This window comes from Anarrhichthys ocellatus, unplaced genomic scaffold (assembly GCF_004355925.1).
Source record: "Anarrhichthys ocellatus isolate YVR2014 unplaced genomic scaffold, GSC_Weel_1.0 scaffold112, whole genome shotgun sequence".
NCBI lineage: Eukaryota > Metazoa > Chordata > Actinopteri > Perciformes > Anarhichadidae > Anarrhichthys > Anarrhichthys ocellatus.
Window position 1 is genome coordinate 91,819 of NW_022280142.1, and position 19,686 is coordinate 111,504.

The 19,686-nt window shown below is 43.5% G+C and overlaps 2 protein-coding genes across 7 annotated transcripts in view; both read left to right on the forward strand.

Annotated features, from left to right (window-relative positions):
• The first annotated feature begins 193 nt into the window (after nucleotides 1-193).
• On the forward strand, nucleotides 194-13,353 carry xpo1a (exportin 1 (CRM1 homolog, yeast) a). Of its 2 annotated transcripts, none has more exons than XM_031876674.1 (25): nucleotides 194-806; nucleotides 1,795-1,927; nucleotides 2,120-2,221; nucleotides 2,748-2,820; nucleotides 2,924-2,985; nucleotides 3,073-3,117; nucleotides 3,208-3,389; nucleotides 3,608-3,656; nucleotides 3,758-3,877; nucleotides 4,201-4,329; nucleotides 5,685-5,843; nucleotides 6,461-6,643; nucleotides 6,794-6,932; nucleotides 7,087-7,268; nucleotides 7,413-7,569; nucleotides 7,712-7,875; nucleotides 7,968-8,102; nucleotides 8,210-8,393; nucleotides 9,341-9,447; nucleotides 9,848-10,042; nucleotides 10,152-10,320; nucleotides 10,756-10,890; nucleotides 11,035-11,194; nucleotides 11,548-11,644; nucleotides 12,094-13,353. In XM_031876674.1, the coding sequence occupies exons 2-25, from the start codon at nucleotides 1,802-1,804 to the stop codon at nucleotides 12,238-12,240; spliced, it is 3,201 nt and encodes a 1,066-aa protein (XP_031732534.1). In that variant the 5' UTR covers nucleotides 194-806; nucleotides 1,795-1,801; the 3' UTR covers nucleotides 12,241-13,353. The 2 variants fall into 2 exon arrangements, with proteins under 2 accessions (XP_031732534.1, XP_031732535.1); XM_031876675.1 differs by having other exon boundaries at nucleotides 1,812-1,927.
• A 1,759-nt stretch (nucleotides 13,354-15,112) lies between these two features.
• Nucleotides 15,113-19,686, forward strand: part of usp34 (ubiquitin specific peptidase 34) — a 45,813-nt gene continuing 41,239 nt past the window's right edge. For all 5 annotated transcript variants that reach the window (XM_031876622.1, XM_031876626.1, XM_031876624.1 and 2 more), the window contains exon 1: nucleotides 15,113-15,463. In XM_031876622.1, the coding sequence (XP_031732482.1) occupies nucleotides 15,421-15,463 (43 nt within the window). In that variant the 5' untranslated portion in view covers nucleotides 15,113-15,420. The remainder of the gene's footprint in view (nucleotides 15,464-19,686) is intronic.

The following is a 19,686-nucleotide window of genomic DNA, read 5'->3' on the forward strand; positions in this document are numbered from 1 at the left end:
ATGAATCATTGTTCAGGGCCTGTGTGATGTTATCAGAGGTCAGACAACACAGAGGGAGGGAGGCTGAGCTTGATTGACAGCTCCACCCAGCCTATGACACCCCAGTAACAACTGCGCCAGTGCGACCAATCAGGACACTCGATGGGCGGGTACATAGTCCAAATTTTACGCGGCGCGCGGCGGGGCCGAAACACCACCGAGAATGAATATCCCGGTCTCAACCGGTTTCAACCGGTCCGTGGTTGGAAGCATGAGCTTAGAGGAAGAGCATTAAAGAACATCTCAGCTCTCCACAAACAGTGTGCGCGAATAAATAGAGTCAGAAAATAAAAACGAGACTCTTTCTTTTTTTTTTTTTTTTTTTTACGTGATTATGATGACCGCTCAAAAGTGATACTCCGTGAATCTGTTGTTGTTAGCTTAGCTTATATTACCCAGCAGGCTTGCAATCATCATTGACTTTTACCATTAGCACGCTAGGTTGCTATTAGCCCAAAGAAAAGATGATGTCTAAACTGGCTTGAAGACGAGAAACAATTAGCGGAACGATTTTAACACGTCGACCAAGAATCGATAAGTATCATAGGTAACGGTGTTTCTTTGTTTTTTTAAGAATAAGCTCCGTTGGTTGTCATCTAGCCTAAGCTAGCATTAGCTTGTTGCTATCGGAAGGTTAGGAGCAGTCTAAGCGCGTGTGCCATGAGATAATAACGCGACACAGAGGCTTAATATTCCAGTCTTCGTAAAGTACAAGTCTACATCTGTTAACCAACACTTGTTTTTCGACGAGCGGACCTTTACACAAGGTAAGTTTAATGGATCAACTGTAACCTAACTTACCCAGCGAGGGGCTAACGTTAGCATCCGTTAGCGACACAAAAAAGAAGTATTGTGGTGTCTTTTGTCTGGGGGATAACTCTGACGGTTACACAAACTAAACGTGACACATGTGGCTTTGTAGCCGTGGACACTACTGCATCTACGCGATCTGTGTTTTCCACGCATTTTAATTCAAACAGTCGTAACAACTAGTCAGGTTGTATAGCGAACGCGCCTCTATGTGCCCCGTTGGCCACGTGGGGGCGCTGTTTTCGTCTTTTTACACGTTTATGGTGTGGTAAAATGGGTTTTATAATTGGACCACGAGGGCTGAGTGTCTTGACACATTTTGGCCAAACGAGGATAACTCGTTTTCTGATTAACCTCCACAAACATACACATGCCACTTTAATAAATATACTCTTATTTGTGTATTTACCATATTTGTATGTTTTATTGTACATTTCAATTTGTTTCTATTTTTAAATCATGTCTTGTATTTTGCACTGTGTTGAGATCTAGTAATACCACATAACAAGTGGCCTAAAAGTTCTGCATACTGAAGTGTACTCGAGTCAAAGTAAAGAAGAATTAATATCAAAATGTATTATTGGAATATTAGCATTGATGCATTCATGAAAGCAGTATTTTAATGTTGAGGCGGGCATAAATGTAACTACTTAAGATAACGTTATGTTGTTAGATTTGTAAGAAAACAATAATATTCTTTAAACTGATGAGCATGTGTTTTTGCAGTTAAATTTTGACCTGAAAAGTAACTACTAACTACAGCTGTCAGATAAATGTAGTAGTGTAAACGTAGCTTAACAAGGAAATACTGAAGTACAAGTACCTCAAGATTGTACTAGATTAAATGTACTCAAAGCTTTAGTTTTGTGTATGTTTCAGTCGTACCTGTGTTGCTGTGACCAGGTGCTGCTGTGGTTGTAGTCTACTTTCTCCTCCTCTCATCAGAAGCTCTATGCCAGCAGAAATGACGATGTTGGCCGACCACCCAGCCAGACAGCTGCTGGACTTCAGTCAGAAACTGGACATCAACCTGCTGGACAATGTCGTCAACTCCATGTACCACGACATCGGCTCCCAGGTCAGGACCAGCTCCTACTCGCTGTGGTCTTCACATGTAGTCAATGCAAACCTGTGGTATTTTATTATAGGCGTGGTTATATGTAACCACGCAGCCACCGGAGGAGGTCGTGTTAAATGTGAGGAAATGTACCTGAAGTTGATCTTTTAGAGTCGTGGCTCATAACGGGATTGCTGTGTTGCTCTCTTGTAGCAACGAGTGGCCCAGGAAGTTCTCACCAACCTGAAGGACCACCCAGACGCCTGGACGAGAGTCGACACCATCCTGGAGTTCTCTCAGAACATGAAAACTAAAGTACGTACCCTGACGAAAGCTCCCAGCTCTCGTCAGCTGCTCGTTGATGCTCTCGGGGCGACTGTAATGATGTGAGCTGATGTTTATCAGCTGATCCACATCAGGCCAAGGCTTTGAGGGCAGTGAGGTTGTGAGCATTAACTCTGCTTTAGCTCAGCTGTACTTACTGGATTGTCTCCAGCTAACGGAAGCTCACTGTGTTTAAGTCTGCGGTTATTATCTGCAGAACTATTTCCATTTTTGCTGCATCCGTGCTGTCTAAATGTTGACTTTCTCTTGTTGTTGCTGTTGTCTTCATTTGTTCAGTTTTGATGGCTTTCAATGCTTATGCTGACTATTCACACGTATACCACAGCTGCTGCTGCTGCTGCAGACATTTTGGTTATTTAAAACATCATAATCCATGTTTAACATCACCAAAGAGATGTTGCTAATACGATATGGTAGTTATTACCCTTCCTGTTTGTTGTTAAATGGCTCTTGATATGGAGAATGCGTCTCTGATGCATCTCTCTCTTCCTCTCAGTATTATGCTCTGCAGATTCTGGAGACGGTCATCAAAACACGCTGGAAGATTCTCCCCAGAAATCAGTGTGAAGGTCAGTTTAACGACATCAGATGAACGCGTTATAACGAGGCTTTCTGCCTTTCAGGGGAATTCTTTTTTCTGTTTCCATTAATTTCTCTTCAACATATTTTCAGGCATCAAGAAGTATGTTGTTGGGTTGATCATCAAGACTTCTTCTGATCCTGCAAACATGGAGGTGAGGTCCCACCGATGTAAGAAGCGGCACTTTGTACATGAACTCCGTTCTGCCCGATGCTGACGTCACTGTTTTTTTTATTTGCAGAAAGAGGGAGTGTACATTTCAAAACTCAACATGATCCTCGTACAGGTAAGTAACACACACACACACGGTACAACATGACCGACGTGATGTGACGAGGCTGCTGACGCGGAGCTCTTCTTGTCTGGACTCCTTTAGATCCTGAAGCAGGAATGGCCCAAACACTGGCCCACCTTCATCAGCGACATCGTGGGCGCGAGTCGGACCAGCGAGAGCCTCTGTCAAAACAACATGATCATCCTGAAGCTGCTCAGCGAGGAGGTCTTTGACTTCTCCAGTGGCCAGATGACGCAGGTGAAGGCCAAGCACCTCAAAGACAGGTGAGCGCTGACATATTCTCATGTGAAGTCAGGAGCTGTTGTAGCTCGTTAGTAGAAGTGTGGGCCGTTCTCTGAGTCCCGAACGTGTCGACTTTTGTCTCTTAAATCAATTCAAATTAAATTCCCAGCTGTGGCACGGTTAAATGGGCAGATTTAGTCTAAGTCCAGTCTAAGACGTGACTCCACCGTCACTGACGACCTCGTTCTTTGTCTTTCAGCATGTGCAACGAGTTCTCCCAAATATTCCAGCTGTGCCAGTTCGTGATGGTAAGACGAGCTGGACTCCAGACCCAACGGTTCTCAGCATCTCAGCGTTGGTAAAAACCACAATCTGTTCTTATATGCACCTTTCTTCTTCTTCTGTGTAGGAAAACTCCCAGAATGCCCCGCTGGTCCATGCCACGCTGGAGACTCTCCTCCGCTTCCTGAACTGGATCCCTTTAGGCTACATCTTCGAGACCAAGCTCATCAGCACGCTGGTCTACAAGGTAAACCAGCTCACACTCAGCCAGTGAAGCACAACCTCCGGGGAAGCATTTCTGTCATTATCCAAAAACAGAGTGATGTCAATTTATCTGTAATGTGGCTCACAAATAAGTCAAAAGCACACATCATTTAAATTAATAAAGGTTTTCTACTTCTTAAAAGGAGTAGAGCTGACACCAACAAAGTTCTATCAGTCTGCAGCCGGGGCTGTAAACACTGAGTTCTGTTCATAGAGAAACAAAGTGCTGACTAACTAAACCGTCACTAGACGATGACTCGGCAGTTCGGCGCCGACCTGACTTGTTTGTTTTTCCGCGTGTTTCAGTTCTTGAACGTGCCCATGTTCCGCAACGTGACGCTGAAATGTTTGACGGAGATCGCCGGAGTGAGCGTCAACCAGTACGAGGAGCAGTTTGTCAACCTGTTTACCCTCACCATGTGCCAGCTCAAACAGGTACACACAAACACACACGCAATCATTTTGAGTGGTGCTCATGTTAATTGCACTTGGTATGATTACACGCGAGCACAATTACATGAGCCCACTCTGTTGTTATTATTACACACAAACATACACTTTGTACAAACCGCCTCAGTTTCCTAACACACACACACACACACACACACACACACAGCACTTAAAGTCTGCAGGCAGCACAAACTCTCCAACTTGCTGTGAGCCTGTTGTTACACACACACACACACACACACACACTACATTGAAAGCTGCAGGGGAAAATTCCAAAAACAAAAACACATGAGTGTAACTCTCTGTATAGTTTGTCTTTTTGTTCAGAGGGAGAGTGACACACTTCCATACAGATTACTGTATATACTGACACGCCTACCTGTGTGGCTGTCTCTCTATTAATTAATGCATTTCTGAATGAAGAATACTTTTACTGTGTGCAGAAACTCATTTAACACCCATGTAAGTGTGATCAGGCCCACGAAAGCAAACTTTATTCATGAAGCACTCTTCAAAGTTAAAGAGTGCTTCAGAGGAAATAGTGCGAAAGAGACAAAAACCAAAGAGATAAAGTCCACACATGCACGCTAAGTGATAAAATCAAGAAACACAAGATGTTTTCTACAGATTGGAGCTGATGTGGCTCCTCTGAGACTCTTCAGTGTAATATTACTTCTATTGTTGTCCAGTTTCATATTGCAGATCAGCATCAGTCGGCACAAAATACATGTATAACAAAACAGATAATAAATATGACTCGTCAAACATTCAGACTATCTTTAAGATCACGTCGTCTTTCTGGAAACAAATCCTAATCTTCACACCAAATAAACCCCGCGTATTTACCATCAGCATGAGCCCACACACATACACACACACCCACACACGCATTGCTCACCAGGTGGATGTAAACAGCTCCATCTGCCTGCAGCTGCCGTCATTGTGACGGTGTTGGAGGGAAATGATCTAGGTGGAGAGATTTCTCATAGATGATGTTTGGAGGTTTGAGTGAAGCCATCGGGTCTAAAGCGCCATGTTTCACTGAAGAGTCATTTCATTTAACTACTTCATTGTGATGAAAACATCTTGACTCTCAGTTTACTTACCAGATTCTTCCAAAGCCTTTAACCCCCTCGTGGTCGTTGTAGTTTCTACATCTGCTGTGAGATGAAATGGATTTCATGGGTGGTCTCATTGCTCATAATCCCATTTACAGTAAATTCAACATCCTCAAACTAACCACACTGCGGATGCAATTATAGCAGAACAAGTGAGACATGAAGTCTGAATAAATAAAGGTGAGTTCTTGATGTCGTGTTGTTTTTCCTTCCCGTGGTCAGATGTTGCCTTTGAACACAAACATCAGACTGGCGTACTCCAACGGGAAAGATGACGAGCAGAACTTCATCCAGAACCTCAGCCTCTTCCTCTGCACCTTCCTCAAAGAACACGGCCAGCTCATCGAGAAGAGGCCAAACCTGCGAGAGACGCTCATGGAGGTAAGACGCCGAGACGTTGCAGAAGGAAACGGCTTTCGCGGTTTACTTTCATCGCCTGGAAGGGTGAACTTAAATGCAGATAAGAATCTGGTTTAATAAACAAACCTACATCTTTCAGCCGGTGGCTTCAGGGTTGTTTGAAAGAAACCTCCCCCTCACTCGTTCCTCGCCTCATGTCGTCCTGATTACACCGTTACAATGGCAGACATTTGGGACCAATTAACGTGGGAAAGGCCTCCTTCCCTGTGGCTGTGTGTCCACTTTTATAAGTACTTGCTCTGAGAGAATCATCTCAGCAGCAGACGGAGATGTTTCAGAGCGGACCAGAAGAGTGTTTACTCAGGAAAAGAATGTTAAATAGATATTTTATAATCCCAGATGTAGCAAAAATAAGAGCATATGGTCGCTACAGATGTGCATGGAAACTCAAGTGTTTAATGTTAAATACATCAGACATTTTCACCACGAGCTTTATTTGTTTTCATTGCTCTCAATGAACAAACAGTGATGTTTAACCTGCAGTCTTCTGTTTAACAGAAGAAGTAAACTGCTTGCACTCTTAGCATATAGTAAGACTGACTCATGTGACCTCACCACACTCTGGCCCCGCCCCCCAGGCCCTGCACTTCATGCTGCTGGTGTCGGAGGTGGAGGAGACGGAGATCTTTAAGATCTGTCTGGAGTACTGGAACCACCTGGCAGCAGAGCTCTACAAGGAGAGTCCTTTCTCCACCTCGAGCACCCCGCTGCTCTCCGACGTCCCACCACGCCGACACCTCTACCTGCCTGTACTCTCCCAGGTAGGTGTTGACACACAATGACCAGCCACAGACCTACAGTGCAGAACCCAAAGATATAACATTTACTGTTGCACAAAGTCTCTTGATTTAGAAGTTGAATGTATGGATCACACCTCGTCACGCAGCTTATTCCTCCTCCTCTTGTTGAAGGTGCGTCTGCTCATGGTGAGCCGCATGGCCAAACCAGAAGAGGTGCTGGTGGTGGAGAACGACCAGGGCGAGGTGGTCAGGGAGTTCATGAAGGACACGGACGCCATCAACCTCTACAAGAACATGAGGGAGACTCTCGGTACGATAATAGCGAGAGAGGAATTCACATTTTTTACACTGTTTAATAACCACGATAATTAGACTCATGTCAACACGGCACACAGAGGAAGTAACATGACGAGCTGAGTTATTGCATGTAGAAGTATCCACCATGTCTCTCTGTGCGCCTACAGTTTATCTGACCCATCTGGACTATGCCGACACCGAACGCATCATGACGGAGAAGCTCCACAACCAGGTGAACGGCACCGAGTGGTCGTGGAGGAACCTGAACATGCTCTGCTGGGCCATCGGCTCCATCAGCGGGGCGATGCACGAGGAGGACGAGAAGAGGTTCCTGGTCACGGTCATCAAGGTGAGACAGACTGAATGATATTATATCGCAGTGTCCTTCTACAAGCCGAACTTAGTTAGGTGTTGGACTGTGTGGTTATAGACACAGCAGCTGTTTGTGTTGAGCTGAGACCAAGATTAACGGTGTTTGTGTTTGCGCGCTCAGGACCTGCTTGGCTTGTGTGAGCAGAAAAGAGGGAAGGACAACAAGGCCATCATAGCGTCCAACATCATGTACATTGTGGGCCAGTATCCTCGCTTCCTTCGAGCCCACTGGAAGTTCCTCAAGACTGTCGTCAACAAGCTGTTTGAGTTCATGCACGGTGAGAAAAAACCCAAATCCTCCACGCAGGTCTAATCCGATCCTTTTGCTTCGATATTGAATCTCACTTCACGCTTTACACCTGCAACACTCTAAAAGTTCCACCGTTGAGTTGTCGATTGACGTTCTTCTTCATAACTCAGAGACCCACGACGGGGTGCAGGACATGGCGTGTGACACCTTCATCAAGATCGCCCAGAAGTGCCGGCGTCATTTTATCCAGGTTCAGGTGGGCGAGGTGATGCCCTTCATCGACGAGATCCTCAACAACATCAACACCATCATCTGTGACCTGCAGCCACAGCAGGTCAGTCCCGTCTCTGAGCTTCCTTTTTCCGATGACGTATGTTAAAATGTTCCTAACGAGGGTCAGAGTCATACAAAGGCATGTCTCTGCAGGTCCATACGTTTTACGAGGCCGTTGGCTACATGATTGCAGCTCAGACGGACCAGACAGCACAGGAGCGTCTCATAGAGAAGTACATGCTGCTTCCCAACCAGGTGTGGGACAGCATCATCCAGCAGGCCACCAAGGTGAGGACAGCAGACGATGACGAGCAAACGCTTTCATCTAGTTCCGCCTGTCGTCCACGTTTGTTGAAAATGTCTCCGTATGCTGAATTGTGGACTCTCTGCTGCAGAACGTGGACATCCTGAAGGACGCGGAGACGGTGCGTCAGCTGGGCAGCATCCTGAAGACGAACGTCAGAGCCTGTAAAGCTGTCGGACATCCCTTTGTTGTCCAGCTGGGACGAATCTACCTGGACATGCTCAACGTCTACAAGTGTCTGAGTGAAAACATCTCCTCTGCGGTCCAGACCAACGGTGAGTCCCCGTGTGTTCAGCTGACTGGCAGCGAAGGCAAGGAGTCGGCCATCTTTTATAGAAACATGATTTAGGACGCTCTGGTTGGAGTAGAGAACGAAGCTTATGATTCACAGAATGAGCTTCCTGTCTCTGCTCTGACAACATAATTAAACTGTCAAGACTCACAGCTTTTATGAGCATGTTTAAGACCGGGACTCCGTCCAGCTCATTTCACCCAATATATGAGGGAGAAATCTCTCATTCTACTTGAGCCACGATGAAATGTCCTGACAAGGTTTTCTAATCATAATATTAATAAAAATAATTCAGCCTTGCATGCCTGTAATAAATGCTGTTAGATTTACATCTACTCTGTGACATTATTCATACTCTATATTGTATAATTCAAAGTTAATCTAAAAGATGAGACGTTTTTACGGTAGAACTTTTCTGCTTTGAATACCTCAGCTCTTTATTTAGTTCAGTTTGTGTGCTTACATTCTCCCAGAGAAGTCCGTCATATACATGAAGCTGGTGCCTCGTTTTCATTTGGTCGTCTGTCAATAGCGTCCTTTCCCCTTTTGCACATGTCAGCGTTGTCATAAAGTCACATTTGTCCCGTTTTAATCTTGTTTTCTGCAGAACGTGTCAAGGGAAAAAACCCTCAAAATATATAACAATAAATTAAATAGAAAAATATGAATAAGTCCACGTTTAGCTTCACTTTACTGCAGATAGATGAGTTAGAGACTAGCAGGTGAACATAGTGGAGCATTTAAAAAAGAGGCTGAATATCGGAGAGAACATGAGTAATAAATGAATGCTGCTCTGCATCTGCTGGATGTGTAAATACACAAGTTCACTGTGTCCACCTGATACGTCGATGTTGTGTTCACTTGTTTCCTCCGCCCCCAAATGTCCCAAAATAAGAACAATGAGTTAAGACTGGTTAACGGTTCCTCCAGGTGAGATGGTGACCAAACAGCCTCTGATCAGGAGCATGAGGACGGTGAAGAGAGAGACACTGAAGCTGATCTCAGGCTGGGTCAGTCGCTCCAACGACCCTGAGATGGTGAGTGTTTTATTTAAATCTGTGTTTATAATGGATTTCATTTCAAGCAGCACACAAAGCATCCTTTGTATTAACGAAGCGTTGCTGCTACGGCAAAAAGAAAACTGTTCCACCAGTTGTGGAATTATGCAGAGAAGATGCAGCGATTGCACAATGGAGTCGATGCAACCTCCGCTAGCGTTAGCTGTTTAGCTCCGTGCTGTCGGCCGCTCGCTGTGATTACTCTGAGCTGCATGCTTGCGAATGAATTACAATATCAGAAGTGTCTGAACGAATGCTCACGGATTATTTAGGACCTGCTGTCGTGACCGATGACGAGCTTTACGTCTTCGTAACGTCACGAGTGTGAACGTAAACTTTAAAACTCTGTCTTCAACATGTTCATGCTCTGTGGTTCCAGGTAGGAGAGAACTTTGTGCCCCCCCTGCTGGAGGCGGTGCTCATCGACTACCAGAGGAACGTCCCGGCGGCCCGGGAGCCCGAGGTCCTCAGCACGATGGCGACCATCGTCAACAAGCTGGGAGTGCACATCACGGGAGAAATCCCCAAGATCTTTGATGCCGTCTTTGAGTGCACATTGAACATGATCAACAAGGTGTGTTTGCGTCATTTAATCACACCTGGTATCAGGGGAAGTCTCTGAGAAGAAATGTTGAGTTAGTTAAAGACTTTAACTCCTTGTTGTTTTCCTCTTGTGAAATCAGGACTTTGAAGAATTCCCAGAACACAGAACCCATTTCTTCTACCTCCTCCAAGCCGCCACCTCCCAGTGCTTCCCAGCCTTCCTGTCCATCGCCCCGGCCCAGTTCAAGCTGATCCTCGACTCCATCATCTGGGCCTTCAAGCACACGATGAGGAACGTGGCCGACACAGGTGTGAACTTGCATCAGATCGTCTCGTTAGAAAAGTTAGATGTTAGTCTACTGGACTGGTTCTGCTTTTTATAGGAAACCTGTAAATATATGGAAACAGCTGTTTCATGGTAACTTTAAACATTTAACACATGCTAATGTAGTTTTAAATGATGGCAAAAGATAAAAAGTACCCACTTAGGTTTTATCTTCAGACAATGTTTCAGTTTGACCAACATCTTCCTGCTGTCTGTTGAGATGGGAGACGTCACCTGAACAATAAAACATTATGATTAGTTATTTATTCGTAAGAATTGATGTTAAAACACACTCGCCTATTTTTTTAGATTCTAAAATCAGTCATTTTATCACAGACAACTGACACTAGTTGGGTTAAAGTGTCGGCGCTGCAGATGTTTTCACATCTGTGCTGGTCTAATGAGCGTGTCTCCTGCAGGTCTACAGATCCTGTACACTCTCCTGCAGAACGTGTCTGGAGAGGACGCAGCAGCACAGAGCTTCTACCAGACGTACTTCTGTGACGTCCTGCAACACATCTTCTCTGTGGTCACCGATACCTCTCACACTGCAGGTAAACACACAACGTCCTGTTTGTTTGTTTCAAATATGAAGTTTGCTCAAATGTATGATGGTGCATTGTGGCCATTGTAGGTAAATGAATACATATGTTGTGAAACATAACTAATGATGTCATCCACTTACTTCCTGTCCGCAGGGCTGACCATGCACGCCACCATCCTGGCCTACATGTTTAACCTGGTGGAGGAAGGGAAGGTCAGCGTCGCGCTGAGCGCCGCCAGTCCGGCAAACAACCAGGCGCACGTCCAGGAGTACATCGCCAACCTGCTGAAGACGGCCTTCCCCCATCTGCAAGAGTAAGTTTGTTTTTTGATGCATTTTCGTGGAAGAATTTTACACAAATGCATGGAGATAAAAGGAATAATTTCATATTTTCAGTACACTAGAATGCATTTTAAACACATTGTGAGTGAAGGCTTTAGCTTGTAGTCCTAAAACCCAGAAGTGAGTTCCATCCTCACATTCTAGAGTTTTCTCACTTGTACACGTTGATTTTTTTTGCAGAAAACATGGTCCGAATTGACTGAGAGTCTTCTGCTTTGCCCCACAAAACAAGTTACACCCGTTAATATGGCCGTCATATGGCTTAAAGCTGTGCTTCAAAGGTTAGCGTTGCGTAGCCCTTTCTAATTGAGTTTCATGTCTGCAGCGCCCAGGTGAAGGTGTTCGTCACCGGGCTGTTCAGCCTGAATCAGGACATCCCCGCCTTCAAGGAGCACCTGAGGGACTTCCTCGTGCAGATCAAGGTGAGTTTCAGGAGCAGGCTCCAGTACCGCAGTCCACAAACTATCTACAGTCTGTGGTTAAAACCGACATATTGTTGAAGTTGAAGCTTATTCAAGGAGAAGCCTGTGCTTCATTTTGGGAAATCGGCAGCGTGAAGGGATTTTTGGTCGTCCTCGTTGTCTTAGACCTTCTCAAACAATGAAGCAGCTGTCTGCACTAAAGGAGTCACTTTTACTGAGAGAAAGAGGAACTTAGAAAGTACAACTCTTCATTTAACAAAGGGAGCAGCTCTTTGTCCATGTAGGGACTTCATTCATGTTTGTAAATCAATCTAATCTGATTGGAAGTGCTTGAAGCCTGCGTCACAACTCAGGTTATTTTAAAGTGGAGAGACTTTGTGGAGAGTTAGTCCAGCTCGACTCTCTGGTGCTGAGCGCTGCTGAGTCTTTTTGCTCGTGTGGTCCTGCAGGAGTTTGCTGGCGAGGACACGACGGACCTGTTCCTGGAGGAGAGGGAGACGTCTCTGCGCCAAGCCCAGGAGGAGAAACACAAGCTCCAGATGTCGGTGCCGGGCATCCTCAACCCGCACGAGCTGCCGGAGGAGATGTGCGACTGAAGCAGCAGCAGATGTGCGACTGAAGCAGCAGCAGCGACAGCGACCGGCGTGTACAGAAACGGCTCTGAAGGGAGGAAAGGAGGGGAGGGGAGGGAGGGAGGGAGGGAGGGAGGGGGGGGTCGAGAGAGAGAGCAAGGACGCTGCCTGTTGATAAATTCTTTTCGTGTGTGTGTGGGTGTGTGTGTGTGTGTTGAAAAGAGAATGAGGGGACAGAGGAAAGACCCCAGCACTCGGTTGTACGTCGACCAAATAAATGTCAATATGTAAATGAGAATTGTCCCCCCGACCCTCCTCAGCCCTGGTGCGGATTCTTCATCTTTTTTCCTTTTTTTTTTTTTTTTTTTTCCCTACAACTTATTTTATACAACGATGTTTTTCTGTTGTGTGTGTGTGTGTAACATGCCATGTTTTGTTAATTCTGTTGCTAATTAAAGCTTTGTTTGGCCATATGGTTATTTTACACCTGCATGAAGTTATAAGAATTTCAGGTTATTTTTAATCATTCACCTCCTCTACTATCTGTTAATATGTAATATATATAATGTTGAATCACTTGCGATGGTAAGTCGACAGGCTGCTCTGGTTTCTGAAGTGCCGCGTGCATGGGGCAGGACGAATGTGACGCTCAAGGGGTAGACGTGTACTTCCTTGCTTCCTTTGTTGTCTGGTTTTGGTTTGCCAGTGTGTTTGTTTCTTTTACTCTGGCTCTCTGAGTCGGTGAGACCGCTCTGCGTTTGGATGAGAAGGCCGTGTGCATATCATCCTGTTTGTAAAGCTGTCTTAGTACTCTGAGAATATAAAGTTGGCTATTTTTACAAAAAAAAAAAAAAAAGTGTGTGTGTGACTCTGCTTCTTTAGCAAAGCCCTGAAGGTTATGGGAAACCTGGAGAAGAACAGGAACGTCACAGCTCTGCCTCCAGGTCCTGAGCGCTTATTGCAAATGACGCTTAATGTCAAATTTTCCAAAAACCTTTTTAGACCGAGTTAACGTTTGAGGAAACTTCCCAAACTGGAGGGCGGAGGAGTCAAACATGGTGTGAAACTAAAGTTGAATAGAACATGGACTGGCTTTGTCCCAGCGCCACACAAAGAGCGCAGTAACTAATATGACATCAGCATTACAGGAAGTGATGGAACTTAATAACGTTATTGGTTCCACTAACGGGACAAAATGTCTCCTGTTAAAGGTCTTTGTATCGAGAGACATGCGATAATTTACTTCATCAGTTCAGCTTTAACTGCATTTAAAATAGTTTGATCGGTGCAGATGGACAGGGGATGAGGATCCAGACAAACACTGGGGTCCCAGGTTTGACATGAAATGAGTGTGAAGTTGGACAATGGCAGTTTAGTTTTGATTTAGCCTACACACATGCGCGCGCGCGCGCACACACTCTGCAGTGTAGGTCCTGAGAAAGCTACGACATACGAGTCTGATTTGAAAGTGTTTCGTAGTCACATGTCTGTGATGTAAAACGCTGAGTCTGAAATACATGAAAGGTCTTCAGATGATTAGGGATCCAACTGTTGTGTAAATGTAGCACAGAACTTACTACATCTGAGGAATCGGTCTCTTTCCTCCCAAAATCACCTCAAAGACATTTACAATACATGCATTACATTTACTAAAGAACTGTACTCGAGCACAATTTTGGGGTACCTGTAGTTTACTTAAATATTTACATTTTATTTTACTCTACTACATTTTGGAAGCCGATATTGTACTTTTTACTCCACATGTATTTGATAATTAAAGATACTTTGCAGATTAAGATTATTGATACAAAATATAAATCGATTAATACATTCTGATGTATTATTATAGATTAAACTACTCGGCAGTGTATAAAATGGTTTAAATTGACTCCACCTTTACCAGCTGCAACATTAAAGTGATGATTATAATACAATGATGTATATTATTCTGCATCACGAGTACTTCTACTTTTAGTACTTTAAATATATTGATGTTAATACTTGTGTACTTTTACTTAAGTGAAATGTTGAACACAAGACTTTTTACTTGTAACAAAGTATTTCTACATAGTGGTATTGCTACTTTTACAATAAAATATCCATGTACTTCTTCCACTACTATTGTACAGACAAGAGAAACACTACATAAGTATATCAACCTCATTACACCTCATTCTGTAGTCAATCATAAGTATATTTGAAATACTTCTGACTGTTTTAACCGACAGAATTACATGTATACCAGAGAAAATGTAAATAATAGCTTAAAACACAAATAACTTAATATTTTAATATGCATTTAAAAAGATGTATTAACATGGATTAGATCATTGATGGTGTTAAAATCCAAATATGTCTTCGTAGAAAAGATATATAAAATAAAACTTGATTTTTATTTTATTTTAAATTAGTTAACAATACAAAGATGTAAATTAACAGTAATACTTCAATTATTATATAATTTTTTTTAAAGTAACCATATAAACTCCATTTATATAGTGTATATATATATATATATATTTTATGTACAGAATATATGCACATAGTGGATAGTGCAAACAAGATGCATAATAAAAAACAAGATAAAAACAAGTATTATAAATAAGTAATAAAACAGTAAAGAATATTAAATAAGTAAAAAAGTAAAAAGAATAATTGTAGTATTTAGCAATTTTACATTTATCAATGTAAATTATATTATTATTATTACTATTATTATTATTCAAGATTGACAAGTACAATGTTTTCATTGCCCTTGAGATCGTAAGGAAAATCTCGCGATATCTTCAACCCGAAGATATCGCGAGAGTACCGAAGTAACCCGAACGGGTGAAGGAGAATAGCACGAAAACTCCCGAACTCTCTCCACACTGTGTCGTCCCCCCCCCCCCCTTCTTTTTCATCATGGCTGCTGTGTCTACTCTCTCAAGTTAACGCTCAGATTGGACACTAACTCGATTTCGTACCTTCCCAGAGGCTCTTAAACTTTTTAACCTGACATCAAACTTCGCTTTTGGATGCAAATCCCGTTGTCCACGTGGTTGTTCCCTCTGGCTTCATTTAGAGGATAACCTTCACACAATCACTCCCTTCCACACTGGGCCTTTTTTTTTTTTTTTTTTTGTTTTACCCCAAAAACAACCAGCTGCCAGCCGACAACAAACGAAACCGCTTCCAGAAGCGATGGTTTGACTCAGTGTGAAAATGTGTGAAAACTGCGCCGAGCTGGTGGAGGTTTTAAATGAAAGTAAGTAGTATTTATCTTATTTGCACTGCTAGGCGATGCTTGGAACTAGCTGCTTGATGTTAGCATCGCTCTCCACTGGAGCTAGCTGTTAGCTTCTAGCTAAATATAACTTTGTGTGTTTTCGTCTCGTGCAGACTTCTGCAGCCGTACGAACACGTGGCATTGTGTCTGCGTGTGCTCTCAGCCGGTGACGGTCGTTGTCTTCGTGTGTCAGACTCTGTCGGGTTTTCATGTGAATGCCATTTTTTTATTTATCCATCCCAAAAATTGGCAGTTCATGTTTTTTTTTTGGGGCCTGTCTGTCAAAAACACTCCTCACAGAACTCACACAAAAAAAATAACCGTGTCGCCTCTATTGGTTGTTGTTCGTGACATTACAGTCACGACTTTAAATACTTCAGCGCTGTTGAACACTGGTGCACGGGGACGGTGTGTGTTTGGAGGATGCTAAGACGCGTCTTGCACGGATGTGTTGGAAGTTAGCAGAGTTAGCTTAGCCTGACTTTGTTTGATGTGTTTGTCAGGTCAGTCTGCTAGCTGTCCACTCCGCTGCCACCCATTGTTATGCGGATGGAGAAACATCCACAGCTTCAAAATGACCCAGTTAACATGTCAATACCACGAAGAGGATGACTGTAAATTGCTTGTGTTTACTTGCAAAGTCTCTTGAATCTTAAATCTTATAACCTTTAGTAGTCGAAAGCTAGCGGTGACTAAAGCTAGCCCACTAAAATTAATGGCTGCAACGAGGCGCATATTTTGGCACACACAGCATTACCGTTAATCCTCGGTAGCTTTAGGTGTGTGTCTTTCTCGGACCGACGTCGTGTGCACATCAGCCTCACTCCATGCTGGTAAATTAAATCAATGATGCGAAGAAGCCCCCCGTTTCCACCTGCAGGTCTACCGCCAAGTATAGCAAAGCGAACGCAAATACAAGGTTTGCCTTTTTATAGCTACAAGTTAGCCGTTCGTCCATGGCGTGCTAACCGGGCCTTTTGCTGCACCTCAAGGATGTCCGTAAGACACGGAACAAAGCCTGTTTGTGTGTGTTATAACACTATATCTGCAGAGCTGTTACTATGCAGTGATTCACCGTTTATTTGTCGTTTTCCTGTGTGGGTCCAGCCTATTGTGTGCGTGTGTCATGAGTTTGTGTGAAAGCTCCTCCTGCAGGGCTTTAACATACAATCCTGCACCTGAATGTAGCATGGGATCCACTTTAACACATAATCCTGCACCTGAATGTAGCATGGGATCCACTTTAACACACAATCCTGCACCTGAATGTAGCATGGGATCCACTTTAACACACGATCCTGCACCTGAATGTAGCATGGGATCCACTTTAACACACGATCCTGCACCTGAATGTAGCATGGGATCCACTTTAACACACAATCCTGCACCTGAATGTAACATGGGATCCACTTTAACACACAATCCTGCACCTGAATGTAACATGGGATCCACTTTAACACACGATCCTGCACCTGAATGTAGCATGGGCTCACTTTAACACATAATCCTGCACCTGAATGTAGCATGGGCTCACTTTAACACACAATCCTGCTCCTGAATGTAGCATGGGCTCACTTGTAACACATAATCCTGCACCTGAATGTAGCATGGGCTCACTTTAACACATAATCCTGCACCTGAATGTAGCATGGGCTCACTTTAACACACAATCACACAGGAGATGCATGCATGACACGGTTCTACTGACATGCCTTAAACGTGTCCTCGTATGACACGTCAGTATGATATCTGGTTGTCGTTTTTAGCCCAAGTCTGCGTTGGAGTTTAATGCAATTTAGTTGCTAAAGCATACAACAACACAGAATTACATTATCACCAAATAAAAGCCTGTCTTGCCCCATGCCTGCATGTGTTCTGTTTGTCCTGTTCTCTCTTTGTCTCAATCTTGTTCGGGAGTCTGTCAAATGACATTTAAAGGTCACAATCATTAACGTTCCATCCTTAATAGAGACGGCTGATCGCCAAAGCCGGCCAGCCGTGTTGGTCACAATGATGTGTTGCCGCTGATATTGGGTGAAGAGGCCTTGTTGATGTTCCGCTTCATCCCAAAGGTGTTGGATGCTCTGTGCCGTCCAGTCAAGTTCTTCCACACCGAGCTGGGGGAACGGTTTCTGTGTGGAGCTGGCTTTGAGTATGGAGACGGTGTCATGTTATAACAGGAAAGATAAAAACACACACACTGTTGACACAAAGCAAGAAGCACACTATCGTCTAAAGTCTGCTGGGGTCTAGACCAGAAGTACAATGTCCACATATCTTTGACTATATACTGTATTTAAAACAAATTATTGTGTGATTAATCTGTTTCTTTCTAGTGTTTTTGTTCACCCCAATTCTGCGATTGTTGTCAGTTGTTATTAGAATATGTGGACAGAAACAAACACATCTTAGTGACTAGAGGACTGTTTTCTAATATTGATTTGTGCAACAGTATATTTTTTGGGGAATGTATAGGTCAGGTTGTCTAATTGATGTTGATCACAAAGCATGTGTTGCATTGTGTTGCATGGTGAAAGGAAGTCAAACGGTATCGATTTCATTATAACCGGCATTTTAAGGACGAGGTCATTGTGTGGAAAATTGCAGTTATCGTTGTGATGAACGCAGTTGTTGTCAGACGTCACAAGTTGAGCTGGGTTTCATTTTAGAATAATTAATACCAGTGTGTTAGTGACGATACAATACCTGACTTTCAGTTCCAAAACAATACTTTTTTCGATGCCCTACTTTGAGAAATACCAACATGTTTTATTTCTGCTGAAGCCGTAAAAACCCAAAGTTCTCAAGTGTAATGTTGTCTCAACACAAGCTGCCATACAACGACTTTGTCTCGGCTAAAATGAAGTGAATTACCTGATCGCCAAGCATTCAATGCTGGCATGCTTATGATACTACAGATGCATTTTAGTTAGTACCAAAAAAGATCTCTCATGAATATATTAATATATTGTATTTTTGTACAATTGTGCTGTAAAGGTTCACTTTTTTTCTCACGCTTCAGACTGAAGTTTGAGCGTTTGATGCGCTGTTGGGTTCTAGTTAGTTTGCTCCGTGCTGATGCGTTCGCTTCACCTCGCTGTAGTTTGGCTTCGTTCTGACTCAAGTTACACGACAGAAAATCTGCCGCTCGTGTGCTTTTTCACCAGTTCAGCTGTTTGAAACCCAGTAAAACCTGGTTGTTTTAGTGGCAGGATGAAGTCTGTCGGGCCGGATACAAACTGGTGTTGTGGAGGATTGTGATGGAGGGGGGGGGGGGGGTGCTGTCAGCTGTGACAGCTCTGTCTACAAGACTGGCAGGTCCATGTGTTGTGTCTGTAGGTGACCTGTGAACTCAGATGTGCTGCAGCAGCATGTGTTTGTGTATGTAAGAGACAGAATCCTCTTTTACAACAGGGAGCCGTGTTCAGCGGGCGTTTCCCGGCACACGGCTGATCCTCGTCGTTTCTAAAAATGCAAGGATTTGTGTCTTTTCTGTTTGTACGTGTGCTCAACGAATAAGTTTGACTTGTGGACTGTTTGTCAGACAAAATAAACATCGTGAAGATGTCACTGAATGATATATTTTGTAGTATTTTCAGATTTCTTTCCTAAGTTAACTGAATGAAATTGAGCCGGTAGAATCTGTTTATACGCAATGTGAGCGTGTCACAAGTGTCAGACAGCATTGAATGACTTTAGCCCCTCTCCCTGTTTAAAGAGTCTTAAACCTCACACACAAACCGAATCGCTCAAATCAGTGAGTTTAGTTTCCCTGAAACAAATATGCTGATGATGCAACTTAAACAATGAAGGTAGTTTGGAAGTCCCACTTGATGAAAAAAGACATTTTCATATCGAAGTAGGAAAAAACAGTTGTAAATAACGACGTAAATGATTCTCTTTCAGTGTCGTGATGTTGTGCATGCGGTCTTACTGACTACGTTTATGCACAAGCTGCTCTTTCTGCCCTCATTCCGAAAGAGACCATCTTCTAGCTAAGCTGTTACCATGGCTGATGAAAATAATCATTCCTCTAATATTCCCGTGTGGACACAGCCGCCGCCGCCATTCATTCCTTCAACAACCTTTTGCGATATTTGCTCGTATCCCAATAAAATCCTTTGTTTGAGTTGGTTTGTGTATAACTCACAGATCTGAGACTTTGTGTCGTAAAAACCCTAATTGAGATGCATGTTCTCTAT

Bases quoted from the DNA above. Each gene is read 5' to 3' on its own strand.
- xpo1a (XM_031876674.1), top strand. From the start codon at position 1,802: ATGCCAGCAGAAATGACGATGTTGGCCGACCACCCAGCCAGACAGCTG. The intron at 5,844-6,460 runs GTAAGACGCCGA...CCCGCCCCCCAG, and splicing joins TGCGAGAGACGCTCATGGAG to GCCCTGCACTTCATGCTGCT. The intron at 7,570-7,711 runs GTGAGAAAAAAC...TTCATAACTCAG, and splicing joins GCTGTTTGAGTTCATGCACG to AGACCCACGACGGGGTGCAG.